Source organism: Giardia intestinalis, chromosome 3 (assembly GCF_000002435.2).
Source record: "Giardia intestinalis strain WB C6 chromosome 3, whole genome shotgun sequence".
NCBI lineage: Eukaryota > Fornicata > Diplomonadida > Hexamitidae > Giardia > Giardia duodenalis.
In genome coordinates, this window is record NC_051858.1 from 94772 (window position 1) to 116060 (window position 21289).

The 21289-nt window shown below is 49.0% G+C and overlaps 12 protein-coding genes across 12 annotated transcripts; 6 read left to right on the plus strand and 6 right to left on the minus strand.

Moving 5' to 3' along the window:
- Positions 1-142: 142 nt before the first annotated feature.
- Positions 143-931, plus strand: GL50803_0033022 (Exosome complex exonuclease RRP4; the record flags this gene model as incomplete). Its single annotated transcript, XM_001706930.1, has 1 exon — positions 143-931. The coding sequence occupies one exon, from the start codon at positions 143-145 to the stop codon at positions 929-931; it is 789 nt and encodes a 262-aa protein (XP_001706982.1).
- A 130-nt stretch (positions 932-1061) lies between these two features.
- On the plus strand, positions 1062-1874 carry GL50803_0033023 (uncharacterized protein; the record flags this gene model as incomplete). Its single annotated transcript, XM_001706929.1, has 1 exon — positions 1062-1874. One exon carries the CDS (start codon positions 1062-1064, stop codon positions 1872-1874), a length of 813 nt encoding a protein of 270 aa, XP_001706981.1.
- A 182-nt stretch (positions 1875-2056) lies between these two features.
- GL50803_0015995 (uncharacterized protein) lies at positions 2057-6919 on the plus strand (the record flags this gene model as incomplete). Its single annotated transcript, XM_001706926.1, has 1 exon — positions 2057-6919. The coding sequence occupies one exon, from the start codon at positions 2057-2059 to the stop codon at positions 6917-6919; it is 4863 nt and encodes a 1620-aa protein (XP_001706978.1).
- Positions 6920-6982: 63 nt separating this feature from the next.
- Positions 6983-8023, plus strand: GL50803_005158 (Transcription factor TFIIS; the record flags this gene model as incomplete). The annotated part of the gene is made up of 1 exon (XM_001706925.1): positions 6983-8023. The coding sequence occupies one exon, from the start codon at positions 6983-6985 to the stop codon at positions 8021-8023; it is 1041 nt and encodes a 346-aa protein (XP_001706977.1).
- Positions 8024-8059: 36 nt separating this feature from the next.
- Positions 8060-8773, minus strand: GL50803_0013851 (Leucine-rich repeat protein; the record flags this gene model as incomplete). The annotated part of the gene is made up of 1 exon (XM_001706924.1): positions 8060-8773. The coding sequence occupies one exon, from the start codon at positions 8771-8773 to the stop codon at positions 8060-8062; it is 714 nt and encodes a 237-aa protein (XP_001706976.1).
- A 47-nt stretch (positions 8774-8820) lies between these two features.
- GL50803_0013852 (Kinase, CAMK CAMK-Unique) lies at positions 8821-10686 on the minus strand (the record flags this gene model as incomplete). The annotated part of the gene is made up of 1 exon (XM_001706922.1): positions 8821-10686. One exon carries the CDS (start codon positions 10684-10686, stop codon positions 8821-8823), a length of 1866 nt encoding a protein of 621 aa, XP_001706974.1.
- A 78-nt stretch (positions 10687-10764) lies between these two features.
- On the minus strand, positions 10765-11412 carry GL50803_005161 (Qb-SNARE 3; the record flags this gene model as incomplete). The annotated part of the gene is made up of 1 exon (XM_001706921.1): positions 10765-11412. One exon carries the CDS (start codon positions 11410-11412, stop codon positions 10765-10767), a length of 648 nt encoding a protein of 215 aa, XP_001706973.1.
- An 8-nt stretch (positions 11413-11420) lies between these two features.
- Positions 11421-12947, minus strand: GL50803_005164 (Sugar-proton symporter; the record flags this gene model as incomplete). Its single annotated transcript, XM_001706919.1, has 1 exon — positions 11421-12947. One exon carries the CDS (start codon positions 12945-12947, stop codon positions 11421-11423), a length of 1527 nt encoding a protein of 508 aa, XP_001706971.1.
- A 234-nt stretch (positions 12948-13181) lies between these two features.
- On the plus strand, positions 13182-14657 carry GL50803_005167 (uncharacterized protein; the record flags this gene model as incomplete). Its single annotated transcript, XM_038046157.1, has 1 exon — positions 13182-14657. The coding sequence occupies one exon, from the start codon at positions 13182-13184 to the stop codon at positions 14655-14657; it is 1476 nt and encodes a 491-aa protein (XP_037901775.1).
- A 20-nt stretch (positions 14658-14677) lies between these two features.
- GL50803_0096018 (putative Spindle pole protein) lies at positions 14678-18577 on the minus strand (the record flags this gene model as incomplete). Its single annotated transcript, XM_001706916.1, has 1 exon — positions 14678-18577. The coding sequence occupies one exon, from the start codon at positions 18575-18577 to the stop codon at positions 14678-14680; it is 3900 nt and encodes a 1299-aa protein (XP_001706968.1).
- Positions 18578-18666: 89 nt separating this feature from the next.
- GL50803_0014553 (CCAAT-binding transcription factor subunit C) lies at positions 18667-19011 on the plus strand (the record flags this gene model as incomplete). Its single annotated transcript, XM_001706914.1, has 1 exon — positions 18667-19011. The coding sequence occupies one exon, from the start codon at positions 18667-18669 to the stop codon at positions 19009-19011; it is 345 nt and encodes a 114-aa protein (XP_001706966.1).
- Positions 19012-19094: 83 nt separating this feature from the next.
- Positions 19095-20771, minus strand: GL50803_007807 (WD40 repeat protein; the record flags this gene model as incomplete). Its single annotated transcript, XM_001706913.1, has 1 exon — positions 19095-20771. The coding sequence occupies one exon, from the start codon at positions 20769-20771 to the stop codon at positions 19095-19097; it is 1677 nt and encodes a 558-aa protein (XP_001706965.1).
- Positions 20772-21289: the final 518 nt, after the last annotated feature.

Sequence of the window (21289 nt, forward strand, 5' to 3'; positions counted from 1 at the left end):
TACAGATCTACAATAAGACATACACCATGCCCAGTACAGTTGAAAGATAAAACAGAAAGATATTATATTAAACGATAGTTATATTTGCCGTCAATTGTTATTAATAGAGCTAACACCCCTGGTCAAAAAAACGTTCGCTGTGATGTCCCGGCATTGGGTCCACACCCCGTCAAACACGATAGTATGGGCTGCAAACAGCATGGTTCCTGGCGAAGAGCTGCCTGGAGTTCCGAATACCTCTCTTCCTGGCCAAGGAGTTGTTCGGGTGGACGAATCTTTCGTCGCGAGTGTCGTGGGAAACATGAAGCAGGTTGGCAAGATAGTGTCTGTTCAGCCATCGTGTTTACACATCTACGAACCTGTCACAGCAGATGTCGTCCTTGGGCGCGTCGTTCGTCTTCTGCCGAATAAGTGGGTCCTGGACATAGGTGCAATACAGCATGCTACTCTCCACATTGATAACTTGAACATACCGGGGATCCAGCGGGTAAGGGACACTGCAGATGAAAGCAATATGCGCCAGTGGCTTGACGTGGATCAGCTTATTTCGTGCGAGGTAAAGCAGGGCTATGCACTTCTTACTCGGAGTGCACAGTTCGGGGTGTTGAACCATGGCGTACTAGTGAAGGTGCCTCCTTGCGCAGTGGGCCCATCGACTACCGCGTTTGCAAACCTGGACTCTCTGAATGTGCATGTTATTCTCGGCAGGAATGGATGGATTTGGATTTCTGAGATGCGGAATCCCAGTGATACTAGAGAGACAGTTCGAGACAGTGCATCTCCGACTCCTTCCAAGGAGCAACTGCAAGCGATATCCCATGTAGCGCAACTTTTACAGACCATGTGTGCCGCTGGAGAGCGTGTTACTCCTGCGTCCATCCTTTCAGCAAGCAAAAGGCATCTCGAACCCGGATGCTCTCCTAAGACTTAGCACTGTGAATAGCCTATAGATAGCCACTATTTACTAGCGTTGACCAAGCGGTCAATAGCCTGCAGCAGACGGACTGGCTCATGATGCACAGCTCACCTGCATCATTGTGCTCGCATCCTGTAAACAAAAAATGCCCAAAGCAGAGGCCGATATGATACGAAAGATTTATAAGCAGAACCTTGCAGACTACGTGCAGTTACATGGACAGTTGGATGCATCACCATTAGGAATAACATCCGCGCAGGCATTGCTTCCAGGAAACTCTCGTACAAGGCAGGCGCCTGACCCATCATCTTCGGCTTCTGAAGCTCAGCCAGCCCTTGACTCTCCCACTGAGCAGCAGCTCTCCAATAGTGGATCATTAAGGCGTCATCCCCACGACGCGGAGAACATATTTCTCAGTGCACTCATTGAGGCAGGAAGCACTAGGGCTTACGTCAAAGACAAGTCAATAAGCACAAGCGTCCAGGCACAGGGGGATGAACACTTTGTTCCGCTTACCGAGGACTTCATCAAGCTTAACCGCATCTTGGCAGACTTTCCCTACAACGCAGCTCTAAATGCTAAGCTTTCTCCACGTACCGCGTCGCCCCTTTCTTCCATAGTTTACAATAAGGATATTAAAGGGCGGCAGGACGGTAGGTCAAGGGTTGCTCGACCGACTTCTGCACCATCGTTGAGAACACGCAGAGACGTGTACATGGTGAATGCGCTCGTCGAGAAGCTTCATATGGCAACGAACGATCTCATGCACGAAAGGAGGCGTCGGATGGAACTGGAAACCCGGCTGCTGCAGAGCAACGAAGCCATCTTCCGGGCTGCATACTCTCAAGCGCGTGTCATGGTGCTTGTTGAGTTGAGAGAGGCACTACTAACAGCACTGACTGCTAGCACAGGAGAGCTGCCTGAAATCCTTTCTGATGCGCTCCGGAGCCTCTCCTGAGCTCTTCTGAATTTAGACTCGACACCGTCGGGATTCCAATTCTGTCACCAAAGGCAGAGGAGTAAATAGCTTATTTTCATGGATGGTCTAGCCTACTCTCTGACTGATTGCTTCTCGCTATATCTGCCATACGGAGTCTAGAGGCTGGTGAAGCTTAGATTTAGGATTCTTGTCGTTAAAAAATGTCTAGGCCCTCCACCGCGCAAGGACGGCAAAGGAGCTTGGAGCAAGACAGCGTGAGTTCTCTCCTACTAAATACCTCAAATAGGAGTCTTGTTGTCGATGACTTGGGCACTTTGGGGCTGATAGAAGAGAGAATTCAGCAGAACATTCTTCGGTCAGACGTTCTCTCTCGCTACTTTAGCAACGAAAAGATAAAAGAGCAGAATGAACTAATCAAGAGCAAATACCTCCAGAGCCTTGTTAAACTGTCGGAGACAGAGGTGATTGAGGAATCTTATAAAGCCATCAATGATAAGTACATAAAACTTGAGGACGCATACACAGACATGCGGAAGATGAACGAGCAGCTTCTTGAGAGCCTTAAGGAAGCGAAGATCACAATTAATCAACTGAGCGGGGGATCTGGGAAGTCTGGCACGGCAGAGATCATTTCCGGGAATATTGCCCTTTCCACCGCGCAGAGCCGCACCATCTCGACCCTTCATAAGTTATTTACTGACCTAGACATGATCCAGGTTCCGACTGAACAGGCCAATAACATGAGCGAGCCAGAGTTGGTGCAAATGGCCGCAATCAACCTCGCAGTCCAATACAAAAGACTCAAGGTTGATGCCGACAGTCGTCGCTCCTTCTCCACAGAGAGTGAGGCGCAGATGGACAACCTCCAGCGCCAGATTGTCAAGATAGAGTTGGAGTTAGTGGAAAGCAGAAACATGGTTTCCTTCTTAGAAAAAGAGTGTGACAGGCTCAAGAATAGCAACCAGGAAGTGGTAAATCTACGTACACAGGTTTCTCAGCGTGATGAGATACTCCAAGACAAAAGCATGCTAATAAGCACTCTCCAGAACCAGATAAAGGTTATGCAGGCAGAAAAGGTCGATGCCGACCAAGCCACTTTTGTGGCCCGGAACGATTTGAGCCTAGCAGAAGAGACCATCAAGGAAAAGAGCGTAACGATCGAGAAGCTCATGGAGAAGCTGTCGAAACTCAAAAAGACATCACAGGTGGCGATAGAGCAGAGAGACCAGGACGCAGTTGAGCTAGCGAGGTCTGTTGCAGATATGCGTCAAAAACTCAGCGATACCGTTGATGAGAAGCAGCGCATAGTCCATCAGCTACACATAGATATGGATAGTATGAAGAAGTCCCACGAGGAGAGCATTTCGCAGCACAAAAGCGAAATCGAGGCAATCAAAAGTGCATTTGACGAGTCCACGTTTATTAAGAACGCTCGCATCAGCAAGCTCACAACCGAGTTGACAGAGACGCAGACACAGTTAGCAAGCGCTTTGGAGAAAAATCAGGAGCTTCAGTCTGAGTCCAAAAAGGCTCAGCACGCAGCAGAAGTCCTGCTCGCGGAAAGAGAGATAGCAAATACAACTCTTACTCAAGAGCTACAAGCAACTAAGGGGGAGCTGGAAGCAGTAAGAAAGTCTAATCACGAGCAGGTCAATTCGTACGAATCTCTTCTTCAAAAGACGCAGCAGAGCTATGAGGCTCTCTTAAGGGAAAAAGAAGACACGATACTTAAGCTTAATCTAGAATGCGATAACGCTAAGAAGGCTTTTGATGATCATTCTGAGCAGTCGACGGCCCATGTTCAAGCGTTACGCGAAGAGGTTGAGCGCGTCAGACACACCAGCGAAAACCTTCTTCAGGAAAAAATGGGGGTTATCAATCGGTTGACTGCAGAGATACAAGCCATCAAGCTTGACGGGGAGCGAGCCTTAGACAGCAAGGATACTCAGATAGCAGAGCTACAGAAGAACGTCAGTTCTTTGATGGAAGACTTAACCAAAACGTCCTCAAACTCATCTGCAGAGCTCAGCCGACTAACTAACTTGTTAGAAGCAACCAGGAAGGACTACGTGCAACGACTAGAATCAAAGGACGAGCAGCTGCGGATTGCTACTAACGAATACAAAGAGAATATGGAAAAGCTGGATGCAGTTTTTGCCAAAAAGGATGCAGAGCTTTCAAAGCAAACTGCCGCACTACACGCTCTCCGTGATGAGCTATCCCAAGTTAAGTCAAATCATCTTTTGGAAGTTGATAGGCTTCTGAAAGAAGTTAATTCTGCTCAGCAAAACACATCCATGACCTTGCTTTCTAACCAGGACGAAATTTCTCGCCTTGGAAGAGAACTAGACGTAGTCAAGAATTCGGCGTCCATTAACGAAGTTGAGGCAAATAAAAAGATCCAGAGTCTAAATCTGAAGATCATCTCTTTACAACAAGAGCTGCAAGACTCCAAGAACGAGGCCGATGCTGCACTCAAAGAAAAGGTACGTGAACTGGATACTCTCCGGCTTCTCATGGATGACAGCACATCCACTGCAGCAAAGGCTGCACAAAATCTTCAGAACACTGTCGACAAGCTCCAACAGGAACTCTCCTCTGTGTCATCGGACAAGCTTGCTATCTCGGCGGAAATGAATCGAGTGGTTTCAGAGCTAAAGCACGAGCTCTCAACTGAGAAACAAATGCGAGAAGCAGAGAATTCTCGGGCACAGCTCCAGATATCCCATCTGGAGGCACAAGTCAAAGATGCAGCAAAGGCCAAGGACAGCGAAGTGACAAGGCTCCTCTCAGACCTAAAGACTGTAAAGGAGGAGCTTGCTATCGTAGTGGATCAGAAGGATGCCAAGATTGCAGAAATTTCCCGAAAATTAGAAGATACATTCCACAAACTGCAAAGGTCTGAGCAGACGGTTGAGGTCCTTCAGGCTGCAAAAGAGAAAGAGCTGTCTGTAGCCAAACTAAATACCGATCAAACAATTGCGCTGTTAAACGACCGCGTTGCTAATCTTGCCGCTGAATTGAACAAGCAGAAGAACGAGACTGAGGAGCTTCTGGCGTTTAAAGACTTACAATACAAGCAATTACAGAAACAATTAGAGGACTCTAGGACTGAAGTCACTGAGGCAACCAGTTCTGGCAGGGCCGAGATCTCTAGGCTCCAGCTCCAGATAGATAATCTTGGCGAAGCGTTATTACAGGCCCAGATAGAGTATGCACAAAAAGAAGATGCACTCAAGGATGATCTAAATAGTGCCAAGGCTGTGCTTCTTGCCGAGTCAGCCGAGAAGGATGCCATCATTTCTACGTTGAAGAAAGATCTGACAAATCTGCGTGCTGAGCTGCTCTCGTCCGAAGAGGCCAAAGATGTGACAATTGCACGGTACAAGCAGGATTGCGAAAACCTCCAAACATCCTTGACAAAGTCAATAGAGAAGAAGGAGGAGGCGTATAACATCCTCAAGCAAGAGTTTGCAGGTTATAAGAAGGACGTGAGCGCTGCAAAGCAAGCGTACGAGGCGCAGATAGCAAGCCTCACAGGAGACCTGGCAGCCGCCAAGAAGAAGTCAGAGCAGCTTGAGATGGAGATAGAGAGAGAAATGAAGCATGCTTCAGCATCGAGCAAGAAGGCGCAAGCAGAGTTGAAAGTGACAATCGATCAGAAGCAGCGCGAGTTGGAAGAACTTCAGAAAGAGTACCTTTCCTCACAGGCCGAGGCCTTGTCCACCAACAAGCGCCTACAAGATGAAATAGACAAGCTTATACAGGACAAGGGAGGTCTCATCAATCAAATATCGAGTCTGAAACAGGAGATATCGGTATCATCCGCTGACAGAGAGCATCAAGCTAAAAAAGCCGACAAAGATATCAAGACACTTCAAGACGCTCTACGCATAGCAGAAGAGGATAAAAGAGTTTTGGAGTTGGAGGGAAACAGCAAGCTGGAGGAGATTAAACAGCAATATGAGTGCTTGATATCAGAGAAGAATAAGTCTATCACAGAACTCAATCAAAAGGTTCGAGACATGTACAATGAAGTCATCGAAGCCCAAGCAGCCAAAAACAATGAAATTGCCAGGGCTGCAGAGGAGCTTACTAAGAAGAGCCAGACACATCTCGATATCGTAAGTGAAAAGGACGAAAAACTCGCCAAAATGGAGGCGGATTTGGCCAGGGTCCAAAAGGAGCTTCGTGCGTTAGAGATCTCAAAGAAGGAAACAGAGGCACTCCTCAAGCGAGAACAGGGAGAGCTAACACTAAGATATAGCGCAGAGACCAACATGAAGGACGAGAGAATAGTAGCTCTGGAGAAGGAGCTTGGATCTTTTAAAGATAACTTAGCTAGAACGACAAAGCTCAAGGACGACGAGATAAGAGACCTGGAAGCACAGCTGCGTGATACGAAGAAGAAGTCGCAGACAGCACTAAATGAAAACACGCAGCTAATAGATTCCATTCAAGTGAAGATGGATAGCGTGAAGCAGGAGTCCGCAGAAGCTCTTAAGAAGAAGTCTGCAAAGATCGAGGAGCTAAAGGCAGAGCTGAGCCACACACTAGAAGAACACTCTACCTTTGCTATGAAGAAGGATGCAGAGATCCAAGAACTGACACGGAAACTAGGCACTCTGGAGGCCCAGCTTGGCCAGACTGTTTCCTCGGTAGTATATGATGCCGTCAAAGAGCAGTTGGATGAAAAGGAGCGGGACACAGTTGAACTTCGTGCGGAGATTGCGCGTCTCAAGGAGGCGTCACAGGCAACGTCCATGGTCAGTGGAGAGGAGAACACAAAACTTGCGCTGAAAGTTAAGCAGCTCGAAGCGGAGCTAGAGGAGCTACGCGCTTATCACGACTTTATTAAGCCCCAAGTGATGGAACAGAAGCTTGAGGAGATGAATGCTGCACCGCCCACAGAGGAAGCGTCGTTTATGAAACAGTTAATCAAGGAGAATGGCTACCTCAAGCAGCGCCTGAACCAGATCGCACTGGGTAGTGACGAATCTACATCTCGCAATTCTAGTATATCCGAAGGGCGGCGTCCAGGAGGCCGCTTACGAACCAAGTAATTCCTGGCTCTGCTCGTCCATAGCTTTGTCTTCCTTCCTCCTTCCCGCTAATAAATTAATTTTATGCTGGATCTTCTTCGAAATCTATACAGGGCTATGGAAGGCGATAACACGGAGCTTGCATGCACGTGTATTCCTTCAGATTCTCAAATTCCGGATCTCAAGTCTCTCTGCTCTTCGCTTTCATATAGCAACCTGGTTGATGGGCTTCTTGCAGTCACGTGGCTCTTGCAGCAGAGCATCGGAGAGGCCTACAATAAGTATGCCAGCTGTCTTGGAAACGCCATCATGCGGTGTTGCATTGACCAAGCCCGCGAGGTCACCCCGCTACAAACCTATAAACCAATTCCGATAAGCGACCACCCACGTAAGGCGGTCGCCAGTAAGCTCACAGATTGCATTAACTTATTACGGATATTAAAGATAGACAGTGGCAGCGACGATCCATTCATCACGCGCCTCGAAAGCCTCTCAGACGCTGAGCTAACAACGTTTCGTACTGCAATTGCGCCACATATGAGGCGGCATTTTAGCGAGGTTGGAGACGAGGTCCGCGAGGAAGCTCAGATGGACAATCCCGCAACCGTATATGCCGTGTACCAGTCTGACTGTTCTCATCAGCCTTATGTATATTTCTATCTGCCCAAAAACCCTCTCTTCATTGCTGACCTGATAGAGTCATCCCTTTTCAATGCGTTCTCAGGCGGATACACAAAAGAATATGAGGTCCTGGAGAGAAACAGACAGGGGCTAGCTCAATCATACGTCGACAAGTTTATCCTCATACACTCCGCCCTTACACATCCGGGAAACCTGGATCTTTGTGCATCAGTGTTTATGCAGGTAATAAAGCCACAGGAGCTTGTGCACATGAGCGTAATAGAATTAGAGCCAGCAGAATGCCGTGAGCTGAGAAATAAGGCGAGAGAGGAGATAATGGCTAGTGTAGATCTGAAGAGGTTTGTCCAGCATACAGGAATACAGTGCAAAAAGTGCAAGCAAGAGACCGTTGTTCGCTTGGAGAAGCAGACAAGAAGCGCTGACGAGGCTACGACAATAGAATACACGTGTTCCAGCTGCGGACACAGATGGAGAGTAAACTAGTGCCCACTAAGCTCCTCAAGTGTTACACCGCCACAATCAGGTGGGCGAATCTTTAGCCCCCATCTGTTCCTCGAGCATCTCTTTCCTCTTTGCATTATATTCTGCAATCTTCGCCCGCAGCTTGTCTTCCAGAGACCCGCAGAACGAAGAGAAGTTTGGAATTTCCATGGGATCAAAGGCACTGTCCGGAAGCCAGGGGACGGGCTCCACGGCGATATTTGCCATGTTGACGCAACTCTTTTCGTTGTTAATAAAGCCCTCCACATCCACGAGAAGTCCTCCAGTTGTACGAACCCTCGTATGGTTGACAGTTAAGATGTGCTCGTTTGTGCTCAAGATTGTACGCAGGAACTCCTTCTCGGAGACAACAGGATTCCCAGTAAGGTCAACATTAGTCAGATTAGCCATCTTAGATAGATGCCGAAGCTCTTCCAGAGAAGATATTTTGCAGCCGACAAGGGAAATGGTCTCTGCTGTGCAGACAGATACCCCTTCATCAGTCAGTTCTCCTAGAAAACCCAACGAGGTAATCGGATTCCCGTCCAAAATAAGGATCTGCAAGGATGGCATCTTCTTCACAAAAGGGGCTGATCTAAGCTTATTATTGGAGAGGTTTAGATAAAAAACGGCTGTACAGAGCTCTAAAATGGTGGCGTCATCAACGTCCCGGTCTATCACGCTGAGCCGCGTGACGTTAGAAAGCGAAAATTCGCCGCTGAGCTGCTTAACCTCTACATCAGACAGCCGCATGGTCGACAGCAGTGGCAGGTGCCAAGCGGCAAAGATCGGTACCAAAATCAAATTTTAATTTTTGTTTTCCGATACCCTGACAGCATTTCGCTGAGGGTCTGGCAGACTTGTTCTGCGGTCATCCGCGCGTTCATATCCAGACAAAGTAAATTGGTGATCAAATCCACCACCCTATCAGACGGATTGCACACATAACAGGTCCCTGAACACAGATCTGCCCGTGCCCTGTCCATCAGCGAACCTCTTCCCGGTATCTCTGCGAAGTTGTTGGGAGCCAGAAATAAATTAATGTTCCCGACAAAGCATGCAAATGCTACAACCCCATAGGAGTACATATCGCTTGCTGGGCCGAAAACCCCCTGCAGAAGTTTTTCGGGAGCAGTAAAGGGCTTTGTCCCTGCTAGAGAGGTGACCATCTGAACTTCTTTCTTGTCCGCCAGCGGCTTCACAAGGGTAAAATCGCTCAGTTTCCAGACACCCCCCTCTGCGAGGAGAATATTGCGCAATGAAATGTCGTTATGTGTGATTGGAGAATCTAATGTATGCAAATATTTAAGGGCTTCTGCAATCTGGAGTAGTATTGTTAGGAGCTCATGCTCTGTTCGTGCCTGCTTGTCGCTGCGGCAAAGGAGGGCAAGAAAATCATGCAGATCACCACCTTCGCACAGCTCCATGGAAAGTGCAATTTCATTGTATGGTTCGTAAGCCGGATTGAGAACGATGCGCCCAGTGGTTGAATTCACAAAGATCGGGTCAGAATTCAGCTGGACGATGTTAGGATGCTTCAAGTGATGATATATTGCCGCTTCTCTGTTAAGGAACAGCCACCGCTTGGTCTCTGCTATGTGTTCATCTCCTTCCAGTGAAGTCTCTTTACGGGATATCTTCAGTGCAACAATCTGTGCTGTGCTCAAATCCATTGCCTTATAAACGGTGGAAAACCCGCCAGACCCCAATTTCTTCATCAATATATATCGGGGACGAACAGTGGATGCCACCGGCGGGAGCTTTACCGTCTGGTAGTTCCGCACAGTCACGTCTGCATTCATCGGAAAGAGTACTGGAAGAGATTCGTTGTTATAGTAGTTGCTTAGACAATACGTCGAAACCTGGCGCCTGATCACACCATCCTCTTCAGCTTGGAGGTTGATTACATCCAACTCAGTCAGCAAGGACCTGCACTCTATGGCAGCAGCATTATACTGAGCCGTGTATGTAGCCCTATCCTTTGGACTTAGCCTTCCTTTGAGCCGCCCCTCCAAGTCTGCAATCCGCTCTTTTAGTTGCTTGAGCGCGTGCTGCTTCTCATAATGGGCGACGGAATACACAGCACTCGTTTGCTTCTGTAGCGCCCGTGGCGGGGCGAACATCCTATTAGCATCGTACCTAAGCATGAGATACTTACGCTCAAGACCAGCCAGTTCAAGACCCAGAGAAATATGATTGCGATACAGCCTATCATGCGAGTCTGCGGGATGTGGTGGAGGTGGTGTTTGGTTTGCTTGGAAGGACCCTGACGAATAAACAGGGTTGGCAGCAGAGGCTCCTCCCAAGACGGGTAACTGAGCTGTCTTTGTGAAAGGAGCTTTTTGGGCAGTCTCTTGGTGAAAGATTTTACTTGGAGAGCTACGGCTTGCCTGTGGCGTCTTCTGGTCTAGCTGTCCTGACTGCACGGGTGTGCTAGTAAGGCTTGTAGGGACCTCTTCTGTCTCTGGAAGCTTGTTTTCCCTAGCATCTAGCATAAGCTGAACGATCTTCTCCTCTGTCCATAGATTTGGAAAGCGCTTGGCGATGTTCTTTGCCAACTCTTCAATGGTCGCGTTAGAAGCGGTAAGATCCATAGCTTTAATGGCTCTAATTGCCTGTATTTTTCGGTGTCTAACCGAGCCTGTCACCACTGCGCCGTCGGGCATGTGTGGCACCGGCTCTTGCTCTAATCTGATTTTTAAGAGCACGCCAGAGCATTTACACAACGCTTCCTGCGGGCCTACTTAAGGAAGAAACGGGGGATAAAGGTGGATTCGTCTAAGTCTGTGACGGACCACAAAAAGGGCCGTCGCACAGAATGCCAGAAAGAGGCCCCTGACAATCCGTTTATCTCTTCGCTCGATTTTATCAATCTCCGAAATGCACCGACGGCCCTCTACAGTTGCCATGGCAATGCTATCGTGGCTCTGTGAGACACTGCGAAGAACGTCCGTCGACGCCTGGAGCGCCCGCAGACAGTCCTCACTTCGCGTGGCCTCTTGGGAGAGAATTCTATAGACGTTCTCCAGACGCGATATTACATCAACGTTTGTGCGCACCCGTTCGTTATCCTCTAGATTTGCTTGTCTCTTACTGTGCTTCATGGCCATGTTCTGGGCCTTTACATCTGCCACAAACTTCGCTCTTAGAGCATCCAAGTCATTTTGAAGGGTGTCTGCACTGACTTGGTAGATCGAAATAGCTCTGCTCTCGGCCGGATACATTGCAGAGAAGTCAGCTATAAGCAGTCCTACCTGTTCCAGCTGCTGTCGCATGCGCTCTATGCGCGCAAGAACTTGTTGCTCTGGAAGATTAAGGATATCCATCGACTGCAGAGCCGCATACTCACAGGAGACATCGTCTAGAGCAGCCCGAATCAGCTGAGCATTCATAGTTCTTATTAATTTACAGATTGTACGTCAGACTTTCGACGCACAGTTTTCCCGGTGAGCGTGAATAGCTCAAACACGTACTCTGTGAGCACAGCCTTTTCAACCTCTTCAGGGGTCTTTTGCTTGAGCTCTGGAAGGGAGAACCAGCAAAGAACGGTGCTAACAAGACCCACGCAAAAATACAAGAAGAACGTGATGTAGAGGATGTCGAGGGTATACGGGAATGAAATCATGACCACTATGGATATGATGCGAAAGATGAGAAACGTGAAGCTCATGAGTCGTATCCGGATCCGCTGGGGAAAGCTCTCTCCGCAGACGGTGAAAATAAGGGGACCTATCGAGAAGTTGAAAGCAAGAAAATAGAGAAATATAGAGACTAGCAGTAATACAGTAGTAACTGTTTGATTGGTTATGAGGTAAGAGGTCATCAGGAGAATCAGAGAGAAGAGAATGATAGGCATCCCAATAAAGATCAGGTATCTGCGCCCTTTCTGCTCTACTAAAGGGATTGCGATGATACCAGCTAACACGCACCACAAAGCAAGAAGGGCCGCGCCGACAACGTCGCTGTCAGGAAAGCTAAGCTGTTTGAAAATGGACCCAGCGTACAAGAGAATGGCATTAACGCCCACTCCTTGCTGCATGAGGGGCATGCACACAGAGATAAAAACGCAACGACGGTAGATACGGTTGCAGAATATCTCTTTTAAAGGGACTGGAGAATCGCTACTCTGGCTTGATGGATTGGTCGCAGACCTAGCCCCATTCTCCACTACAGTCAGAATAGTAGCGCGGGACACTCCACTGATGTCTGTACACGACGATGACGCTGGGACAGTCGTCTGACTCATTTCTATGAAAGACGACTGTTGCGGATGCGGATGTGGATGTGGATGCTGTTGCTCGTGATCGGGCAATGCGCTCAGAGGAAGCTCCTTGATTGGGATGGCAAGTACGAACACAACGATGCAGCTGAGGATGGTGAAGCCAGTAGGAACTTGCCACGTAGATGGCCAATGCTTGACAATAATGACAAGCAGATAGACGAAAAACGTCCCCAAGGAGTTTCCTAGTTGGAGACAGGACGTAAGGCGACCACGAATTTCGCTAGGAGATAGCTCAGATATCCACGCTGGAAAAACGATGAGGAACGAGGTCGACGGAACCCCAACAAGAAATCGCATGATTATGAGATACAAGTAGTTCACGGGGATAAGTGTCAGCCCGAGAAGGCCGGCCACTAGCACAGCAAAAAGCATGCAAGCAGCCTTGCGCCCTATTCTGTTGACGATTGGGGCTGTAATGAAGATGCTTGCGAAAGATCCGATGACGATACTTGATGTAAGAAATGAAAAGATGGTCCGGTTACGCGCATCGGTCCCGTCAGGATCGAAGCCCCCAGTAATCTGCGCGTATGCACGTAGGACTGTGAGAGGAACATTGGCCAGTACAGACCCGATGTTGAAGCCACCGGCCAATATGAGGAACACAAGAAGCACTATCTGTGTTCTATTTCGTGTTTGATGAGACATTTAGCCGGTGGAAGATAGACTACTGACAAGCTTTAGTCCGGAGACACTCTGGTTTGGGCAGCCAATAATTTTTTAGCTGAGGACAGCTCTGCCAGACTCTGACCCGGCTGTGGAGCTAATTATACTGGACCTGGTCAGACTGGCTACAGAGGAGGGCGTGCCGTTCCCTGCTTTTTGTTCTTTTTGAACCGGCTCAGGGGTTTTTATCACATTTTAATCTAAAATTCCAGTGTTATGGGATCGTCCTCTGGCGCTCAGGGAAAGACTAAGGGGTCGTCCATCCAGGCGTACAGGAGTATCAAGATTAAGGGTGTCGTGTACAATGTCTGGCTGCGCTTTAAAACGGGGGATTTCTCTGTCCATCTTGAGAATGATGAAACTGGAGAACACTGGTTCAACGCGTTCACGCCTGAATATATAGATGAAATGACACGCAAAACGGGAAACCAACGGCGCTATGACGTATTCACAAGTATGCTGACCTCGGCTTTGGAGAAGACAAGCTCTCGTCGGCCGAACAGTCAAACTCCTTTGGACTTAAGTCTCGATTTGCTCTTTGTGGAGGATCTCGAGCGCATGAGGGATGCGAATGGTGGGGCACACAGCGACTCTGTTGATGCAACGATCCAATCGGCTGCCAACAAGTCGCGTTGCTTCCTCATCGTGGCATACGCAGTAGAGTTTGAGCGCACCTTCTACCCTCTTCCGCTCAACAAGTCCGGACCACCGAGCACAAACCTCGAGGAATGGCTCTTATTTGCATATCGGCATACGAAGGAGCAAGCAAGACGGATGATGGAGGAAAGCAGTCTGAACGAAGGGATAGTCAGCATGAGTGGGACAGATACCCAGAAGCTTCGGACAGAGCTTAAAAAGCAGAAGGAGATAATATTTTCTCTGGAAAAGGAGCGGAACAAGGCTTTGGAAGTTTCAAAGAAACTACTAACGGAAAACAACATACTAAAGGAGCAGCTAACTCACATCAAGGATTCTATCGTGTCCAGAACCGCCAGCAATGGAAGATCGCTAAGCCGTGACCTATCAGGTAGAACGTTGAAATCTGAATCTGCCAACACGAGGTCAACTAGACCCTATGCGGAACAGTCACACAAGAGTAGGAGCCAACGATACTACAGAGAGGGAGAGACAAGTAGACCTCCCTCGCAAACTCATTCTCGTGCATCGAGTCGGTCTGCGAGCAATACTGCCAAAAGATCAACATCTCGTCACGTCTCAGAACAGCCTTCCCCTGCTGTGGCATCTGGGTACCTCAACCTCTCCCATGCACGGTCACGCAGTGCATCGATTGGCAACTCGCAAACATTACGTGGATCCTATACCAGCTCGATGAGCGCTTCGCTAAACCCATTCAAGCGTACCACATCCACAATCTATTCTAATAGTGCGTCAGAGTTTGATGAAGGCCTCTCACAGCAGCTTGTTGAGAAGGCTAGAAGGTCTAGCAGCCGGAGCTCTGAAGGCCGCCGAAGAAAGCGGTCGTCTTCGTCACACAGGAACAGAGATTCTGTGGTTCTAGACGATTACAATGATAGAGGAAGCGGGCATCACGGATCTAGCTCCAGCAGGACTCGAACACAGAGAAGCGCTCAATATGAGGAGCCTCAAGACGATAGACACAGATCCGGAAGTGGTAGGAGGAAACACAGGAAAGAGCACTCTGGTGCATCTAGATCTGAAAAATATTATTAGACCCTACCTTGTAAATCATCTCATCCGTTGGGGGGCGCTAACATGAGTATTTCGGTATTAGCCTTTCTTAGGTCTGAGATCATGCGATTGAGCTTGTGTACTTCAAGTTCCTTTGCGCGCAGATTGGCCTGCAGTATCTCTACCGTGGTCGTTGCAGCGATGTAGTTCTGAACAGAGAGCCCCGATACGATTCTCGAATCTCTGCCCGAAAGGTCTCTAATAGTTTGGAATAATTGGCTAATAACTGTCTCATAAGCATCGCTTATTTCTCGATGCTGCTCTACGCCGTTTAGAAAAGTTCCATTGACATCCCTGACGACAACTCGGATCTCTGGATGGCCTAGCATCTGCTCCAACTGTGCACAGGTCAGCAGATGGCGGTTTTTCATGTCCTCGTAACTCTGTTGCAGCCTCTCTAGGTCGTTAGTAAGCTCTCTGCATGTACTCTCCAAGCGGGTGACGTACAGTCCAGGGGAGCCGTTATATTCTGGCGGAACATGGATGCCCTCAATGATCTGCTTTAAGCGCGCAAGATCACGGGTAATGTTGGCACCATCAGAGTCACTGCAGTGATCCTTGAGAGCCTTGATTTGCTGCTCTGACTTCGAGAGCTCCTGGCGCAGATGTGCATTCTCTAGCACAAGCTTCACATGAGCGTCATCAACTGCTTTAGATGTTGTGCCACGAGGTGCGAGAGCACCAAGAACGGCACACGGCGAGGTCTGCAACTGTTTGTTAGACTGATCTGTCTTCAGAGGGTGTGCAAGCATGACAAGTCTCTCGTTATCTTCCTCGAGCTCTTTGATACGGGCCTGCAAGCCTAGCACTTCGTCATGGAGAGTCAGCTGGAGGCTTTGAAGTTCCTGCTGCTGACCTGCAATTATAGCGGCTTGATCAGCACCTCTATTCTGTAATTCTGTACACATTTCTTGCAGTCTGCTGCAGTCGTCAGAAGCTCGCTGCATGCTCTCTAATGTCTCCCTGAGTCGCAGCTCGGCTACCTCGGCACGAGTCGTTATTGCCTTATTCTCCTCTAGACTCGCTTTGTGCTCCGATTCCAAACATTGAAGACGCTTCTCGAGATTCAGCGCATTACACACGAGTGCGTTTTCATCATCTGTCTTAAGTGTACGAAGCTGTGTAATGATGGCTTCTAAATCCTTCTTCTCAGCGTACATAGCCTGGAATTGCTTATCAGATGAATCTTTGAGCTTTTCAAGTGCAGCCCTAAGAGATGCTGCTTCCTCCTCAAGGAGACGATGCTCTTCCAGGCTAACTGTTGTCTTGAGATGCTCCTTAAGCGCCTCGCTTGTCTTTCGTTTGAAGTCGCGAAGTTCGTCTGTGAGCTTTGTGTTGGCTCTTGAAAGCCTTTCATTCTCAGCTCGCATCCTCCAAACCTCTTGAGTAAGGGCCACGTGGGCCTGCTGTATTTCGTTTGCCTTCTGAAGTGTTACCTCTGACTCTCGTTGCTTTTCCTCTAAGGACAAGATTTTCTGTTGCATAGACACCGTGGAAAGCTGCTCGTCGCTTAGCTGCGTATACGTTGCATGCTGAGAGTAAGCATAGGCATGCAAAGTATCATACTTCTTCTGCAGTTCGACCGCCTCATTAACTGCCTTCTCCTTTTCTGCCGAGGTGTCAAGAAGCTCCTCGCTCAAAAGCCGAAGACGCTCCATCAGAGACACGTTTTCTGCTGCAAGATCTTGTGCCAAGTCATCCTTAACGACGGTCTCTCTTTCCAGGAAGTCGTGTTCCGTCTGAGTGGCTGACGAGACGGTCAGTGGCGGAGCTGGTGCTGTTTGTAATGCTTCAAGAGCGGTTTCCATAGACAGTAGCTCTCTGTTGAGACGTAAGTTTTCCTTTGTAAGTTCCTTAAGCTCATCGTTAGCCTTGGACAGCTCCTCTTTACATCTAGTGGTCTCCTGCAGGTAATCTAGGGCGTTATTTCGTGTGTCAACTAGTTGGTTCCGTATTGCAAAGCAGTGCTCACGTTCCTGTGCAAGCTCTGCCTCTACTTTGGCAAGCGTCGCTTCTGTAGCTACAAGCTTGCTCATCGTAAGGTCGAGATCTCGAGCCGTAAGGGTTGACTGTATGTCGACGTTGGCAGCTGCTGTACATTGTGCGGCAGATTGCTGGATCTCAGTTTGAATTTCAGTTTGAATTGCCTTTTGGTCACATGCAGCCGCAACAGCCCTTGGAGTTTTTTCATTATAACCCAGATATGCATCAGTTTGTGTTGCACATTCTATACTAGCATGTGGAGCGGTTGTCTCTGTTGCAAGATGGGCCCGGGCTGCGGATGCTTCGTAGATAAAGAGCTTTCTCTCCAAGTCATTGACCTTTGCAACCAAAACATCGTTATCCTCTATAATTGCCGAAATATTTCCTTGATTGAAAGACCGTTTAAGCTCTATGAGCATGCTTTTCAACTTCTTATTCTTTTCGCGAAGCTCACTATTCTGCTGCTCAAGCGCCTGCTGGTGGGATGCGTAATATATTTGCTGCAAATAGCTTGGTTGCGAAGAATGTGCTGATTCAACCGGTTCTCCTGTGTTCTGCTTTTTGGCTGGCACCTGAAGATCTAAGGGGCATTCCATTAGCATATCTACCGAACCGCCTAGTGTAGTTGTCAAAGACTTGTCTTTGTCTCCATTACTACTGGCGTGGCGTGGGGGTATAATGAGGCTGTGCTGGCCGCTAACGGTGATGGTCGAAGAGCATGTCTTGCTAGCAGGCTTATGTAGTGCGGAGAGGACTGGGTTTATCGTGGAGCAATCTATAGACACTGTTTCCCCGCTATGCAATTCGTTTGCTGTGTCGATGGGCGCGGATACGGAAAGGTCTGGTAGTCGGTTAATGGGGATTGATTTCGAGCAGGGTACAACAACCGGCGAGCTCTGGCTTTCGTGTTGATCCGTTGACACACGGGTGAAGCTTTCCAATGCTGCTGTGACGTCTTCGAACCTCTCTCGCAGAGTGGCCATCTCTTGCTTCATGAGTTTATTGTCTCCAGTTATGGCCCAAAGAAGATTCTCAAGGGAGCTTTCGTTCTTTGTGTGGCGAAGTCGTCGCTTGATGGACGTAGCAGGCGAGGAAGAAGAGACAAAGCTGAGACGTCGGGGGCTGCATGCAGTAAGTGCCTTGGCCCGCCGCTTGCTACCAATTGTACTACTCTTTACAAAGTGATACTTATGCTGCCGTCTGTAGAGATTGGTTAGTACACTTGCGTGGGCGGGATAGGGCCCCTTTGTGACAGATGCTATACTGGGTATTCCGGCAACGGTGCTATTTAGGGCATGAGAGGAGGTAGACGCTGATCGCCCCTTGCAAGACGGTACCCTAGTCCCCGAAGGACCAGAGATAGATGCCCTCCTGCTGGAAGCAGAGTTGAGGGAGGTAGAGCGAGAGGAGACACTCTCTTGAATCTCTTCCAACATGGTGTAGGGCCTGTGCCGGAGTACATGCTTAGAGTCACGCTCTGCTGGCTTCTGCGAAGAAGGACGCTGGTGGCGGTCTGATGATCGAGGCCTTGCTATCTTCTTAGTATGGATAGTGAAAAGCTCCGGGGTGGCCTGCACACTCGTCAACGACGGCTGAACGGAAAAAGAAGACAGAGGGGGTGTCTGAAGACATGCCCTCAATCTGTCTATCTCTGCATTGGCAATCGCTAGCTTCTTTTCAAGGTCCACACTATGGACAAGAAGTGCCTGAGAGGCGCCCCGGAGGCACGAATATTTTGACAAAAGCATGGATACTGGAGCAGTGGATAAATCCGAGTCGCTGTCCGAAAGAAGGGCCTGCATGTTCTTGATGGGATCCAATGTCATCTTAAAGAGAAACGAGTCTGCCGCGTCTCCAGCGCCCGTACTGCTGTCTGCAGCGCTAGGAACAGGATCTAACAAGACTCCAGAACCACACATCCAAGCGGAAGGCCGTATATGTAGAAGTTAGTGCAAGATGTTAGTACAAGATTTTACTTAAAAAGCTAAGGTTTATTTCGTTGGCCTTAATGGAGTATGACAACACAGATTTCCTTATTGCGTTCATGGATACACACTCGAAGGACGCTGTACGGCGACTACCAATTTCGCGTGTTCGCGCAATTTGCCGAACTGTCCCAACCATCACTCTCCTTTCTGCTGAGGCGCCCCTGCTGATCTCCAGACTTGCTGAGCTTTTTATTGCCGACGTTACAAATCAAAGCTACCAGATGGCTATTCGAAGTAACGCGACAACGGTCACAGAGGATGACGTCGCTCATGTTTTTAACGTCACCCCAGAGTACGACTTCCTAGCCATTCTTAGAGCGCTCCGGAAGAATACCAACGACTCTGCCTCTGAGAAAGAAGAGTGAACTCCCCTGTGTGGCTCGATGCTCCTTGTTTACTGACTGCACAGGATGCCAAGGCCCCGAAAGGACGAGGCGGTCCTGTTACATCATTTAGTGGGCTTCCTTACAGAGGTCTTTTGCTCCCCGTCTTTCTTGATCGGCGCCAGCGCCTGGGGCTTAACGCGAGAGCCAGAAAGTGGGGCCAGGGCACCAGCCGAGCCAGGAGCCTTTGCGCTTCCAAGGCGCTCCTGTGGCTTACTGCGCAGTCCCTTGTCTCCGGAAAGAGAAGACGTCGAGCTTGTCTGACTGTTTGCGGGGATGGTCATTTTGGTGAGGTTCTTTGCACTAGCACCTGTTCCAGTCTGGCCGTTCGGGAGCTCCGGCTTAGCCAAGCCAGCAGCAGCCTTGGGCTTATCTGGCATCGAATGCGTTGGTCGTCCCACCGGCTGTTTTTCAGGAGCAGGGCGGATCGTGTTCTTTAAGGATGGTTTCGTGGCTTGCTTTGCCGATTGTGTAGTGGCAAGAGGAGCAGCTGGCTCTGGTGCCTCGGTTGGGTCAGGTATGTTGGCCATCCAAATGCCATATCCGGCGCCGCCATATGCAACGTAGCGCGTGTCAGGAGACATCGCGGTGGCAAACCCGCTCTTTGGAAGGCGCACACCCCCTAAGACTTCACCTGTTTTATAATCCAGCACCTTTGCCTCGTTCGCCCCACTGCCACATGCAGATACCAGAGGGATAGCAGGGTTTTTGGACACACTAACAGAGTAGATAAGGGTGGTCTCTAAGGTGTTGGCTACTAGTTTGGACTTCCACGGCGCTTCAGTGCCGCTAGTGTCTAACATAAGCTCCATGCCAATCTTTGCAGCTTTTCGCTCTAGCTCCCTATCTGCATCACTGTCGCTGCCCGATTGCTCATCTTCTAGTGCAGCAACTTGATCTGTATATGCTGCAATGCGCTCTGCCCGGAGCTTGTTCTTTGCTTCCTCTTTGCAGTCGTCCAGGTAAGCGTCGATTGCAACCTGGTACTCCTCTACACTAGCAGCAGGAGGAACGTGCTTTGACCAGTCATAGATTGCAAGGGTATCACGAGTGCGCAGATCGTAGACATGAATTTGATCTGTCCCCTTCCATGACCCCACAACTAAGTAGCTCCCCACGGTGTCCAGAGACTCCCCGCACACATTGGGGCCATAGTAGGACCAAACAGAGTGGCCAACGCGGATGTCCCAGATCTGAATAGTGTTGTCCCAGCCACCAGATGCGATTATATTGGCATCGTCTGCTCTATAACGGGCTGAAAATATCCGGTTCGCATGACCAGAAGTCGTCTCCTCATTTCCATGTCGCAAGGAGCACAAGAGCTGGTTGGTACTCTCGTCGTAACAGCGGATCACCATGTCCTTGCCGGCCGTCAGAAAGGACGTTCCATCAGGACTAAATGTACAGGTGTATAGCTCATTGTTGTCCTCGGTGAACGTATGTAACATTGACCCTCGGGAGACGTGCCAATGACACACTTGACCAACTGACGACACGCTCAACAGAAGAGGAACGGAGCCTGCGCTAGTGACGTTGCAGAACGAGAGAGATGGAATGGGGTGCTGGCTGCTGTGCTGCAGCTTGTGAAGTCTCCGCCCGGAGGCCGGGTTGTAGAGACGAGCAGTCCCATCGCCGTACCCAGCTGCGAGAACAGCGCCGTCAGCAGAGAACTCTAGCTTGTAAATATCCAGGGGGTCGTCACGGATCTCCGGCCGGAGCTTGAAAGGAGGACAGGCTTTCATTAGAAGTGCTTCGCCTGACGGTTATAATAGCAATTTCCATTAAAATATATGGTTAACATGTACACTACTTCCTCTGCCAAGGTAGCCCTTCCCAATGGCAACACACCCCAGCAAATGGGCAGTCTGACTGTTCAACAAACATTGCTGTAAGAACACTACGATCGTGTAATAACTGTCAATCCTACTGTAACTTTTGATATGTACTAGATTGGTCTCGCATAAATTAAAATTTACTAGCCCGTGATAGGATGAAACCGGTGCTAGCATATGCACCCACGTAGAGTCGTAAGCAAGCAATCTTGAAGGAAATCCATTCTATGGCCATCAGAGAACGCTGCTCCAGAAAGCAAAGCAGGGGCGAGACAACTGATCTTTGAGTGGAAACAATGCATCAATTGAAGAGACCGTGAAGCAGGCATTCAGTGCTAGGGACATGTTAGTCAATTCTGGTCTGATGACACAAAGTCTGCTACCGATCGAGTGAGATAGCCCTTCCTCGGCCAAAACGATGCATATAG